The sequence below is a fragment of the Equus asinus genome, chromosome 1 (genome assembly GCF_041296235.1).
Source record: "Equus asinus isolate D_3611 breed Donkey chromosome 1, EquAss-T2T_v2, whole genome shotgun sequence".
Classification (NCBI taxonomy): Eukaryota; Metazoa; Chordata; class Mammalia; order Perissodactyla; family Equidae; genus Equus; species Equus asinus.
Window position 1 is genome coordinate 21,954,723 of NC_091790.1, and position 14,450 is coordinate 21,969,172.

Genomic DNA, 14,450 nt, shown 5'->3' on the forward strand with positions numbered 1-14,450 from the left:
GGGGGCGCTAACCTCCAGGAGCAACGAGGGTGCGAGATAGAGCGGCCGGAGGGAGCGCCGCGGGGAAGCCGGAAGTGGCGCCGCTTCCGGCGGGGCCGCCATCTCGCCGTGAGACAGCAGGAGCCGCGCCGCGCGATGCTGTCCTCCGCTGCCCGGTTGCCGTGCTCCGGCAGAGACCCGGCGCTGGAGCCGCACGGCGCCGCGGGCCCTGTGCAGCTGCGCTTCTCGCCCTACGCCTTCAACGGAGGGTGAGCCCCGAGGGCCGCGCTTTCGCTTTCTCCCCCGTTCCTGCTCGAGTCGCCGCCCCGGGCCCCTAGCCGTGGGCGCTCGGGCCGCCTGGCTTCCGGCTTCTGGTGGCCGGCCCCCGGGTCTGGTGCGGACGACCGCGGGTCCCCGCTCTGTGCCGCAGGGAGACGGCAGGGAGGCTCTGAGACCTGCCTCTGACCTGGAGGATCTTAGACGCGGTCCTCCGGTGCGGTTTAGCATCTGAGGTTCGGGTCCTAGGCGCGACGGTGAGGGGCGGCTTAGCATCCGAGGTTCGGGTCCGAGGCGCGGAGCCGCGGCGGCGAGGGGCAGCCCAGCATTCGAGGTTCGGGTCCGAGGCGCGGCGGTGAGGGGCGGCCCAGCATCCGAGGTTCGGGTCCGAGGCGCAGAGTCGTGGTGGCGCTGCTCGCTGCGATGTCCGATCGGGTGACGCGGTCATTTTCTGTTTGAAGGGGAAGGTAGGATGAGTTGTCCAGGCTTAGTTTCATAGATCAGTACTTGTCTTTAAGGTTTAGCTAAGTCCAAGGAAACAGAAACTCAGAGTGGGGACCTTTTAATGTGTGCGTTCTTGCATGTTGCGTTCAAGTTGTCTTTCTTTTTTAGTTGCCAGCTTTATCTCGCGTAATACTTTCCCTTAGTAGCACACTGAAAGAATTGATAGAAAGATTCTGTTTAGGGCTCGGAATGAAGATCGACGTAACAATGTAAATTGAAGTAATGGTTATATCAACCAGACTTTGTGCTTGAAAGCATGCACACCCAATTCGGACAGATGGTTAAGATAACTGGGTTAGTTATTAGTTAAGCAGGTACTTCTGGATTAGAAATTTTAAGATAGGTGTTTGGAGTATGTTGGAAGGAGAATGGAGGCCTGTGATGTTAGCCTTATTTCTGCCTCTGAAGGGCGGTGTGGTCTTGGGTAGCTCTCAACTTCTTGAACCCAAATTTCCTTATCTTTATTAGCGATTTTTAGTTTGGGAGAAGAATCAAGAGAAGCTTTTTGTAAATTTCAAGTGGTTATCTTTTCTAATCCTCACGATATTTGAGCGTTAGATGGTCTTAGCCCCATCGTTACAAGTGGACTGGGGCTCGTAGAGGTTAAATGGCTGCAGGTGCAGAGCTGGTGTGGAGCTGAGCCAGGACCTGAATCCCTGGCTCTGTTGCCACTGAGCACGTCTGCTCTTGCCATTGCCCTTCTAAACACTTCCTGTGACAGCTAGTGAATAGTTACATCCCAAGATGGGTTATTAGACCCTTCATGGGGCAGTTACAAATTTTTCTAAGACTTTTCAAGGTACTTAATATTCAGTACTTCTTACTCACTTTTTAACCCCTTGTAATCCAACTTAAGCCATTATTGCCCTAAAACTTAGCCACTTATGACTTTCTGATTGTGAAATTACCGTTTCTCAGTCTTTGTTCTTTTTCTCCAGCGTGTGTTGCTGCTTGCTCTTGGGCGGCCTTTGCTTCTACATAGTAAAGTTCGGTTCCCTATCTTTTTCTACTCTAATTCTTTACTTGTGATTAAACTTCAACTCGTTGACCTCCGTGTTTGTCACTCAGCCCTGTCACATATCATGGGAGGATAATGTACAAATCTGTTTCTCCAATTTTACCTCTCACGAGTCTCTCAGTTCTGGCTTCTTAAATAAAACATTTGTACCTGGACTCTCTGCTCTCACCTTAACCCAACATACTAAGACAGAAAGCAAGCTAATTATTCCTCTCAATCACCTCTTCTCCTTTGCACTGCTTATAATTATGCCGTCGCTTACCCAAGTTTAAAATCTTGGATGTCATAATTGGCTCTTCCAGCTTCTCACACATTTTGGTAGTTACAAAAACTTGTCCAATTTGTGTGTTTATGTTTTTTGGATTTGTTTCTTCCTGTTCCTGTTGCATGAATCTTATTGTAACATTGTTTCTGTCCTATTTCTCATATCATGTTGTTGTCACGGCAGTCTTCTTAAAACTCCACTTTGCAGATGGAACTTTCCTCGTTCTTGCTTATATAACCTTTATGGTCCCTCGCTAAAATTCCAAAATCTTTGATTGACGTTTGGGATTTTCTGTCGTCGGATCCCTGTCCAGCACATAAGCCTCCACTTGCTTACACAAAAAGGGACACCTGAACCAGTTGTTTGAATGTATCATTTGAATTATTACCTGTTTTCCTTTATTCACTGCCCATATTATCAGGAATGCCATTCTTTTCTGTTTCAGAGCTTTAGTGCACATCCCACCTCAGTAGGGATGGTGGCTAAAGTTTTCCGAGTGCTTACGCTCTGTTATGCCCCATGCTGGGTGCTTTCTGTGAATGATGTCATTAACTCACAGTCATCCTGTAACACAGGAACTGCTGTTATCGTAACTTGAACTTGGATGATTTCTCAAAGGTCGCAGAGCTAGTGAGTGGCAAGGACAGGTCTCAAGTACCTCCAGAGCCCACGTCCTCAGTGATCACTGCTCATACATTTGCCACAGTGATCATAGTTAGCACTTACTGGGGGACCAGTTATGTTTCAGGCATTAGTATAAGGGCTTTACAATTATTAACTCAATCCTTGCAGCACCCTGACAAGATCACTACCATTATGACCTCTGATCTACATATCAGGACACTGAGGCCTGGAGAAGTTAAGCAGCTTACCCACAGTGTCATGTCTGCTGAGTAGGAGAGTCAGAATTGGAACTCGGTCTGCTTTTGCATTTCACGCTGTAGGCCTCTTCAGTAAACTGCTGTCAGATCATACAACCACAAAGGGAGAAGTTTGATCTTTGTTCATTTTTCAACAGATATCTGGGAGTCTACGGAATGCTAGACGTTATAGAAGGGCTTGGATATAAAGAAATGAAAACACCAAGCGCCTCCTTTCAGCTCCGATAGCTTGTGTTGTGGTACCGCTGTCTACACCTGAGCCCCCTGGGCAGGGCCCTGCCTTTGGCTGTTCTGTATTATCAGTGCCTTACACAAAGTAGGTGCTTAACTTTTTGAAGATGATAGTTCAGAGGTGCTTCTGTGACCATCTGCAAAAGAACCTTTGCTCTGATTTAGGCTTGTGGTTTTTGGGGAGTACTTAATGTCTTCTTCCCAGATGACGTGTAGCCAGGGATCCTTTCCCCCCATCTTCCCTCTTCCATCTGAATCCTGCTCTTGCTCACATCTAGTGAATTTTATCCCTATATGTGCTATGGAGCCCTCTCCTGTTGGGAGAGGAGTTACTGCCATCTGGAAGAACTCATTAATGTTTTTGTCTTTCTTTTCTCCTCAGTACTATATTGGCAATTGCTGGAGAAGATTTTTCCATTGTTGCTTCTGATACTCGATTGAGTGAAGGATATTCAATTCACACCCGGGACAGCCCCAAATGTTACAAATTGTAAGTAAATAGTTCTAAGGACACATTTCCCAGTGCTTTGTGATGATTTAATGCTGCAAGAGATTCAACTTCTGAACGATTTGCTTCATGAGTTTCTAGATTGCCTCTTTGCAGCTTAGCTTGCATTTTTGTTAGAAAACGATTTTCTAAATTTGTGTTTCGTCATACTTACACAAGCGAGCCTAGAGTATATCTTTGCAAACTTGTGTATATTGACAGAATGAATTTCTAGAGTGGAATTGTTGAGTGAAAGTGCTGTGCATTTAAATTTTTACTAGGTACTCCCAAATGTCCTTTCTAAAAAGTTAGATCATGTATACTCTTCTCCAGTATCTGAGAGTACCCATTTTCCACGGCCTCACCAGCATTAGGCATTATTGGCCATTCTAATTGGTTGAAATCATCTCTTGTTTAGATTTGGATTTCTGAGTGACATGGAGGCTCTTTTCATATGTGTATGGTGACTTGTGTCTGTAGCTTTCATAGAACTTTACCCATCTTTCCATGGGGGGGTCGTTATACAGGTATAATTGATGCAGAATGTTGTATTGATTTCAGGTGTACAACACGATGATTCCATATTTGTGTATATTGCAAAATGGTCACCGCAGTAAGTCTGCTTAACGTCTGCATCACTATCCATGATTACAAGATTCTGTTTTCTTGTGATGAGGACTAAGATCTGTTCTCTTAGGAACTTTCAAATATGTGATACAGTATCATTAACCATAGTCACCATGCTGTGCATTCCATCCCCAGGACCCTTTGTGGTGTTAATGATTTTCATATTTGTGGGAACCCTTTGTACACAAGAAAGTTAAAATTAGACTTTGGTCAAATGTACTACAAATATATATTCTTTGGTTTATTTTTTTAAACTCTGGTCATCTTATTTTTCTTTGTAGAAGTTTTAATTTTTTATGCAAAGTTATGACACTTTTCTATATGGACATTGGATTGTATCATACTTAAATCAGCTGCCCGCAAACCAAGATTGTAAAAAAGTCACCTATGTTTTCTTTAGTCCATTCAGAGTTTCATTTTTTGTTTAAGTCTTTGATCCACCTGTAATTCGTGTGATACAAGGAGTGAAATTTCAGGATTCAGACCTCCCACCCCTCTAAGGGCTAACTAGTTGTCCCATTACCATTTAGTAAATAATGGGAATAGGAGTTTTAAATTTAAAATTGTCCAAGACGTGTTTTGCCTTATTGTCTAATCAACTCAATTACCTGAAATGTGCTTTTTACAGAACAGACAAAACAGTCATTGGATGCAGCGGTTTCCATGGAGACTGTCTTACCCTGACAAAGATTATTGAAGCAAGACTAAAGGTAGATGCCTTTGTACATGTCTACACTGTTGAAAGTTAATAACAGTTCGTTACGTTATTTTAAGCATACACGGTCAGTACTGCTCAGAATAACTGGAGAAGTGCTAGGTCCGCAGGTGAAACTGTAGGCTATCCTAGAAATGAAGTGACGCTGTTAATGCAGCATCACTAACACAGCATAATGTGAAACTACAGGAAATTCCGTTTGTTAAAGTGACTGTACAGTATAAAGGATTCTCTATTCTTTTTGGAGATACCCTGGGAGGGAGTTCCTCTGAAGATATTCTTCCCTCAAAATCAAACAACTCAATTTCTGTGGAGGAGCCAAGCTTTTAGACGGGAGGGTGGTTTGAAGTACCATCAGGTGACATGCTTTCCCTCTGTACAACATTGCACTCTTACTGGACAGGACATGTGAGCAGGAACAGGAAAGAATGAGCCAGGAGTGTGGATGAGAGTCACAGCCTAAGCCCATGTCACCCAACAGCTTAACAGGTGTTTGTTGACAGCCCCTGGGGAAGATGTGACACCAGATAGATGGGGGTAGAAGAGAGGAAAAAGGTTCATATTAGGAAGAAGTGAGAGAATGAGAGGGACTACCCTGCTTGCAGTTTTTAAAGGGGCTGACCTGTCACTGTCTGCGTGTCTTTCATGCAAGATGGGCGGGCATGTAGAACAAAGGCATACTGGCTCTTAATGAAACCCAAAGCCTATCTGGATTTTGATTACGGCCTGTGCATATTACACAGTGTTTGCTTCAGCTGGTTTCAAGGAAAACAGGATAGGAGTAGTTTGGACTGTATTAAAATGAATTTTGTCTGCAATAACCAGCAAACACAGATTCTTCTCAGTTGGCAGCACTGCAGGGTTGGAGTGGGACTCTAAGCCACCGTATGTCAGTATTCACTTATATAGATCTGTGTCTCAAGCAACTATAGCCTAGTGACATTTTTTTCTTGGCTGTGGAATATCAGTACTACATGTATCAATATTATGTGCCTTGACTCTCACTTAATTTTGTAGGATATATGTTATGATTTTTACATAGTTGGTAAGTCCATCTGGTATATGAAAAAATTAGGGGTGATCATGTTCTGTTTTGCCTATTTGTAAATAACATGTGAAATTTTTTACACTTAAGAGCAATGTCATAGTCACTGGAGTGTGAAATGCATTTATTTAACTGACACTTGCTTTTTGAATGTATAGAAATGGTTTCGTTTCGTATTTATCAATTGTTAATACTTAAAATCTTTACTTATATCGAAAGCTTCAGCGACTTATATTTATTGACATATTTATACAATTCCTAATGCATATCTTGTAAGTGGAACTTGGAGAATGAAAATAAGCATGACATGGAGGTTAGTGTTTTGTTAATAAAATGAGAAAAGGAACAGTGAGTTTACCTTAATACACAATCCTTGAAATTTTTCTTTCATACATTATTACATAAATGGTGAGGTGAATAAAATGTTGGTGCGTGCTTGTGAAATGAAATGAAGTTAAGAAATTTTTTTATAACCTTCTCCTTGGGAAAAAATTCTTCTGTACACCAATTTATCCATCACATGTAGCTCATTTCCGGTCTTTCTTCAGTATTTTGACTGTCACTGTTTGATTTTACAGTACTCTGGTTTCTCTTTAGAGATGCATGCTATGTGGCTGACAAAGAAATTGGTAAACTTAAATTCATTTTACGTTTGTAATTTTTGTAGAATTTCTCGGTCTACTGCATAATTTAGGATTTCCAAGGAGGTGGTAAATCTAGGATTGGAAGTCACTGTATGAGATCCTGTTTTGGATGCTTCTGTTCTCCATGGTGGATGCTTTAAGGAGCAAGACCACTGTCCTGCACTAGAATATGCAGAGCAAGGGTGCTCCGCCCGCACCTTCTGTTCGCACAGATACCTGCTCTGCAGAGGGAGTTATATCTGGGTCTGACCAGGGGTCAGCAAACTATGTGTAAAGGACCAGATAGTAAATGTTTTCAACTTTATGGACCATTTGGTCTCTGTTGCAGCTACTCAGCTCTGCCATTGTAAGGCAAAATCAGGCATAGACAGTATGGAATAAATGAACGAGACTGTTTTCCAGTGAAACTTTATTTACAGAAGCAGATGGTGGGCTGGATTTGGCCCACGGGCTGTAGTCTGCTGACCCTGGTCTAGATGCAGAGTGGAGAGCTGGATTTGAAGCATCTTCCCCAGGTCACCTCATATGCACATGTAAGTGTGCCTTCGCTCTTAAATCAGCAGTGCCTGAGATAAGATGGCATGAAAAATAGTCTTTAAACCTAGCATTCTGTCCCTTGAAAATTTTTATACCACCCAAAATGAGAGTATCATGAATTGATATTCTTAGTAATACTGTCTTGTTCTATTGTGAAAGAAATAAGCATCCTTTCAGCAAGATACTCATTCATTCTTTTCACTTTACTGTTCGTTGTTTAGTCTAGTATATATATTCTGCCTCTCCATGTCTGTTATTTTTGTTAATGGTTGCAGATGTATAAGCATTCCAATAACAAGGCCATGACTACGGGGGCGATTGCTGCGATGCTGTCTACAATCCTCTATTCAAGGCGCTTCTTTCCCTACTACGTTTACAACATCATCGGGGGACTTGATGAAGAAGGTAGATTCTTTCTTTCTGGAAAACGGAGGGGGTGGCATTTCTTAAATGTGTGTTTCCACCTAGAGTTGAAAAGAGCTATAAACGCCATCTTGCCCAACAACCTCATTTTCTGGATAATTAAAGCAATGAAGAAACTAAAACTAACAGGGAAATAAATGACTATCTAAAGACACACAGCAAGTGATATATTAAAGCTCCAATAGTGAATGAAGTCAGTTATTTTACTGTTTTCTCAAGATCTTGAATGAGTTCAGTAGTAGATAATTAGCATTTTTATCTTATAGGAAGAAGTCTGACTTGGAGAAGGTTGACCTGAGTATGATTCTAAGTAATCACAATTTATTAACAAGCGTATTTAACTTCGATAAGTTTTTTAAAAGTGATGTCTTAGAAGAAACGCATGCATTTCCACCATTGTTTTCGGAATATTTTTGAAACACCTCTGTAATTTTCTGTCAGAGTCAGGCCTAAGAAAATCATTCCTGTTACTTGATATTTCCATCCTGTTTTTGATCCAAAGCTGTATTTCGGAGCAGGGGCACTGATGTTTTTCACCAGATCCCATTTGGATTGACTTGGTTGCTTCCAAAACGAAATACAATCTCCCAGCACAGATGTGTGCCACCGTTGAGGGTAGTCCCTTGTCAGAAGAAGTTCCAGGAGTGTGTGGGTGAGGACACCGCCACGGAAATAAGTGTGTCTTCTGAGGGAGACTCTGGGTGGGAAGGAGTCGGACTCTTCTCAGTTCCTTCTCTCTAAGATGTCAACTCCTGTCTCTTTCTGTTTTCATTGCTCTCCCCGTCTTTAACTGCTACCCCATATGTGGCCTCAGGGAGCATTCTGATCATTTTGCCCCCAGCTTGAGATGGAGACAGGTTAGGTTGACACCATTTCTTTCAAGGATTTCAACCTTCCTTGAAAACAAGCAGAAAATGTAAATCATAGAAATGGTGAATAGAAATTACTGTAACCCTAGGTCCTTCTAACCACAGATTAGCTTGCCTAACCCAGCAGGCTGGACACCTCTCGTGCCTTTCTTGACTCACATTATGTTTTGACGTGAGTATCAGATTAATAAATTCAGATTTTAGCAACATTAATAATAGCTACTATTGAATTTCAGCAGGCTGGAGTGTCCTTGGAGCTTTCCCGAGAGTCAGGCTCATTTGGGGAAGCTCGCATCTGCTCAGCAGCTGGGGTTTGGTGCGTGGCCGGTGCTTGATCTCCACGTGATGGTTTGGGCGATGGCCCCAGACGTTTCTAACCATCTTTTCTCATCTTACCCGGTTTCTTTGATTATTCTTTAAATTAGTTTTTATTTCTTAGAGGAGTTTATGTGTAATAAACTAGTCCTCTGCCCTCCTTTCTCTTCCCCAAGACAGTCTTCAGCTCCCTCCTCCCGCTGTGCTCCTCTCTGGGTGTCTTTCCTTGTTGGAGTGGTTTACGTCTCCCAGCAGATTGCTGAGAAAGAAATCAGGACACCTTTTTTGAGACTTTGCTTTTAGGGTCTTTTCTTTGTCTTGGTGTTCTGAATGTTAGCGTGCTGTTCCTTGGCTGGGGTCTTTTCTCACTTCTTGTGTCTTCTCCTCCATCTCCCCTCCCCACCTTCTTGACAACCACCTGGATGATGGTCCTGTGTTACCTAATTTTTTTCCCCGCATGTTGTCCATCTGTTTTTCTTTTTGTTCTACTCTGAGGATTTCTCCAACTTAGCTTCTCATCCTTTACAGAGTTGTTTTTATTTCTGCTGTTATTAATTTCCACAAGCTTTTTCTTATTTCTGGCTTCCTTATTTTTTTTTTTTTAAGTATCCTGTTATTAGATTTTTTTGTACTTCCTTTGAAGTTTTCCTGTGTTGGCTGCGTTTTATCAGATTGCTTTTTTCATTTTGTTTATTTATGGCTTCAGTCTTCTGTGTTGGAGGCTTCTTTCAAATTTCTGTTCATTTTCAGCTGTCCATTCAGACTGAAGAGTGATATTCCAAAGTCTGATTGTAAATTACGGTCTGCATTGTGTGGCATATCAACTTTGCATTTGATGCTTCTGTTTTCATTACTGCCCTTTACCCCATCTGATGTGCTCCTAAACCTGCTGCCCCAAGTCCAGCGCCTCTGTCAGGGTCTCAAGAGACTGAACTTCTGTCTTTTCTGTGGGTGAGGCGGGGACCTGGGGAGCAGCGCTCCTTACAGAGACCTTCAGGACACTGGGGTAAGCAGCTGACTTTCAGGACAGTGAGATCAACTGCTGACCTTCAGGACAATGGGATCAACTGCACCCTAGTTTGCTTACTGGTCCTGTGAAAGTCATTTAGGTAGTTTCCAGTTTCCTTAATATAAACAACAGGATGCACATCCCTGCATAAAATTTTGTGTGCTTCTCCAACTAAGCTCATCTCCCTGGAAAAAATTCCTAGAAGTTGAGTTTCTGGGTCAGATAATATATGCTCTTTGCATTTTGATGATGTCACTGGCTTGCCCTTCAGAAAGCATGAGCCAGTGCCCTCTACCGGCAGGGGTGTGAGTAGCTGGGGTTTTTTTGCATCCTTACCAGTATCAGGATTAACACATTTTAAACAGCTTTGCCCAATAAATACTTCATTGTTTTAGTTTATGTATATTTTTCATTTATTGAAGTTGAGCATCTTTTTGTATTTCGTGACCTTTTCATTTCTTCTTTGGAGACTGACTCATATATTAGTCTTTGCTCATTTCCTTATTTTCAGGTTAGTCTTTTTCGTGTTGATTTATAAGAACTCCAACCACCAGTGTCAATCTTCTGTAGTGTATGTGGCAAATGCTTCCCAGGCCTGCTCTGTCTTTTACATTTTGGGGGTGTCTTTAGCTACACAGAGGTTTCTGAGTTTCCTGCAGGCAAATCTGTCAGTCTCTTCTTTATGGGATTAAGTGTCCTGCTTGTTAGAAAGGCCTCCCCCATCCCAGGCTTACCTCTATTTCTTTCCAGGACTTGTCTGGCTTTCTTTTTTACATTGAGAACATTTTGCTTTACTGGAATTATTTTGATGAAGAAAAACACTTTATATCTACAGTCAAGACTCATGCCATTCTGCACTGCTGTTACAGGTGTCTCTTTTGCCTTTTCTCAGGGTCTTTCTGTCCTACTCGTGTTTTCCTCAAGTCTGTGAGTGCAGTTTTCTGAGATTGGTTCCACCCTCAAGTGTGGGCCTCATTCTACTTGTGGCCTGTTGGGCTCACGAGATAACAGTTGCTCTTCTGACTTTAAACCTCGTATCCTTTCTTCTTGTGTTGAAGTTAGTCACCTGCCCGCTCTGGTCTTGTTCCTCGTCCTAAGCTTGCTTCCAGCGGAAACATTCCCCTGGGTTCTCCTAGGTGACCTCAGTGGCTGCCTTCTCAGCAGGGAATTCTGTCTTCATAATTCTACATGGAAAAAAGACCACACAGCTAAGGGTGGCCATTGTCCATGGGTGGTAAGAAAACTGTCCTCTCACATCCCCAGGGTAACTGCTGGAGCATTTCAGTTCTGGTGTAATGTGGTTTAACAATCAGTTATATCACTTTTAAGTCACATCTTGTAAATGATCCATGATTTCTCACACCCAGAACAGTTGTTTTTAAAAGGGTTTTTTTTTAAATTACAGTGACGGACACTTGTTCTTTGTAATAAAGTCAATACTGAAGCTTACGAGGTGATTCCCTTTTCGTGCCTCTAGTCCCACAAAGATAACTGACTGCAATTTGCTGTTTATCTTTTCGTACATTTTTGTGTGCTTATACAGATATATGTATGGTTTTCATATGCTTTTAAACAAAAATGGGACCGTGCTATACGTGTCACAGAGCTCTTCATTTTACGTTGTCCTGTGGATGTGTCCCCGCCCCGTCTTCCTCTTCCTGGGCTGTACATCGCTGTGTGGACGTGCCATTTTCTGCTCATGGATTTTAGGTTGCTTTTAAGGTTTTGCTCTTTTCAGAGATACAGAGATGGTCTCTGTGTGTTGATGTAAGCGTTCTTGTAGACAAATCCTGTTATATAAGTGAAGGTAGTACTTTCACGTTTTGATAGATCCCACGCCAGATTGCTCTTCATAAAAAAGCATCATAATTGGTGCTCGCTTCAGGGAACCCGCAAGCCCCGTTGATCCACCCACTCACCATTGTCTGACTGTTAGGTTAACAGTGGGTGGATTCAGATCCTGTTTTTCTGACAAAAAGAGTGATTCTTAATTTTGGTAGTACAAAGCAAGTGGTTATATTTTAGGCAAAACTAACCTTTTCTTGTGGCTTTTGTGTTTTTCTGAAATTTCTCCTTGAGTAAATTGGTTTTTTATGGTGCTGATGCTGAAGAATGTGCTTACTATTAGTTTTCCCTGGGACTGCTCACGGTCATCGCTAGGGAAATGTTAAGTTCAGGTCTGTACTGGAACTGGACTGGCTCATTTTTTAGGAATATCGTGAGGAGTTTGGTGCAGAACTTAGAGCAGGACCCGTGAGCCTTAACCAATGCACCTGTGAGACCACATGCGCATTGGGAGCTGCAGGGTAGTCATAGGTGACATCAGTGTGAAGGGAGCTTAAAGCTCCTGGTGGCAAACACCATAATGGAGATGAGTGGGAGGTGGGCCTCTGACTGCATTCTGAGGGGAGCTGGGCAGACTGCTGGGTGTCACCTGGACACAGTGAGTGTGCTTCTTGCTGGAATTTGGCTAAAATTTTAGCTGCTGGTCCATTTTGTATCACACTTTGAGTAAATTTACCTTTACCTTGATTTGGGATTGTGGGCAGGATGCATCCTCATGGAGACTGTTTTCTTCTTTAAGGGAAGGGAGCCGTGTACAGCTTTGACCCAGTGGGCTCCTACCAGCGAGACTCCTTCAAGGCTGGAGGCTCAGCCAGCGCCATGCTGCAGCCCCTGCTTGACAACCAGGTAACGAGCCTGCATCCAGGTAGTGGTGACGTTGACACGAATTGCTTTCCTCCAAGTCCTCTTCCTTAGCTGGGGCGAGCAGAGCAATCAGGTTTTCTTGTAAATCACCGCTGAGTTTGTTAGGCAGATTTGCCCCCCCAAAACCTTCTTGCCTCTGTTGTGCCCACGCTTCTGCGGCCCTTCCGCTGCTCCCATGGCTTCAGCTTCTCCTGTGTTCTCTTGACTTCAAAATGTCTTATGTCAGCCACGGTTGGTCCGTGTTTTCAGGTCTCCTCTTGCCATCTTTACCTGAAGATCATGAAAATACCTTTCTCCTCCATACTCATCATTTCTCTGTCACCTAATTTTGTGTTCTCACTTCCATGTATATTTTTAGTTTGCCCTCCTTTTCCATTCTTGCTGGCTGAACTCAGAGCTGCATGGCGTCTTGCCCGGGGTGGTGTTTCCTCACATCTCTGTCTCAAGCTGGCTTCCCTAGTTCATGCTCCCTGCTTTTCTAAACTGTGTCACGTATGGTGACTTCTCTGCTTTTTGCGTGTCTGCCTCCTCTCCCGTCACTCCACTTTCCACCCAGATCCTTGAGAGGATGTCCTGTCCGAGCCTTCGGACGCCCCACACCCTTGTCTAGAATGTCACTCCGCTCTAACTCCACTTTCTCCTTCCTCATCCCCACTCTAGCGTGTTCTCTGCTGAAGCCTTTCTTCCTCCAGTAGATTTAATTATGGCTGCTTGGGGCTCCCCTCGCTCTTCTTTCTTGTTAGTTATCGCACGTTCTGCGAGATGCTCTGCTTACAGATGTCTGCCTCTCTAGACTATGTGCTTCTCGGGGCAGGAGCTTTGTCTCAGTGAGTATTTGTCAGATGTTAGGTTTGTGTGATTCAGCCGGATCTGGAAGCGTTCAGCTGAGCAACGTTTTATTTTATGCGTTTATTACGAATCCTTCAATATGTGCATGTGTTGGGGGAGACTTGACCCTCCTTTGTGCTGTCACTCGATGCCTCATTCAAGTTTCCTGTCCCACCAGGTTGGCTTTAAGAACATGCAGAATGTGGAGCACGTCCCGCTGTCCTTGGACAGAGCCATGGGCCTCGTGAAAGACGTCTTTATCTCTGCTGCCGAGAGGGACGTGTACACTGGGGACGCACTCAGGATCTGCATCGTGACCAAGGAGGGCATCAGGGAGGAGACCGTTCCCCTGAGGAAGGATTGATCCATGTGCTGTTAGCCTTAATCGGTTCAAAACTGGTTAACTTTGTCCTTTGGAACTGTTCACTCACTTGTTTTATTAAAAATAAAACCTCAGGTTCTCATTTGATAACTTGTCTTCTCGCAGAAGGACAGATCCGGGACGTAGAATTCCTTCTTCCTGTCGTTTTCCTCATTCTTCCATACTTTCCTGTCTTCAGAACTATTTCTGTGTTTTAAGGATGAAAAAACGTACAGGTCGTGTCAGTTTTTCTTCACATTTATGAGAAGGAACTGTATCTGGAGAAGTTGACTTTGATCCATTTGTCGTCGTGATGTTCAGCCCATCCTACATGGAGGCTCTTTGTGTTTCTTTAGTCCATCCACCTTGCCTTGAAGGGCATATTCCCTGTAGACTACCCGGTTTTACCTTTAAGCCATCTTGGTTTATTAAGACACTGATGGATGTAAATGGCATTTCTTAAGATTCTCCATTCCTGGGGTGGTTAAGCAATGTGGAATGGCTGTTTTGGAGAAGAATCTTCAACCAGAATAGAAGAAAATTATAAAAGCAAATGCCCTTTAAATGGGCTTTAGCCAGAAATCTGAGATGAATTTCTTTTTTAGAGGAAGATTAGCCCTGAGCTAATATCTACTGCCAGTCCTCCTCCTTTTGCTGAGGAAGACTGGCCCTGAGCTAACATCTGTGCCCATCTTCCTTCAGTTTATGTCAGACGCCTACCACAGCA

The 14,450-nt window shown here is 43.3% G+C and overlaps 1 protein-coding gene across 1 annotated transcript; it reads left to right on the forward strand.

The window, feature by feature from the left end:
* The first annotated feature begins 21 nt into the window (after nucleotides 1-21).
* PSMB1 (proteasome 20S subunit beta 1) lies at nucleotides 22-13,834 on the forward strand. The gene is made up of 6 exons (XM_014835849.3): nucleotides 22-248; nucleotides 3,537-3,644; nucleotides 4,897-4,978; nucleotides 7,485-7,614; nucleotides 12,410-12,516; nucleotides 13,541-13,834. Exons 1-6 carry the CDS (start codon nucleotides 136-138, stop codon nucleotides 13,724-13,726), a joined length of 726 nt encoding a protein of 241 aa, XP_014691335.2. The 5' UTR covers nucleotides 22-135; the 3' UTR covers nucleotides 13,727-13,834.
* Nucleotides 13,835-14,450: the final 616 nt, after the last annotated feature.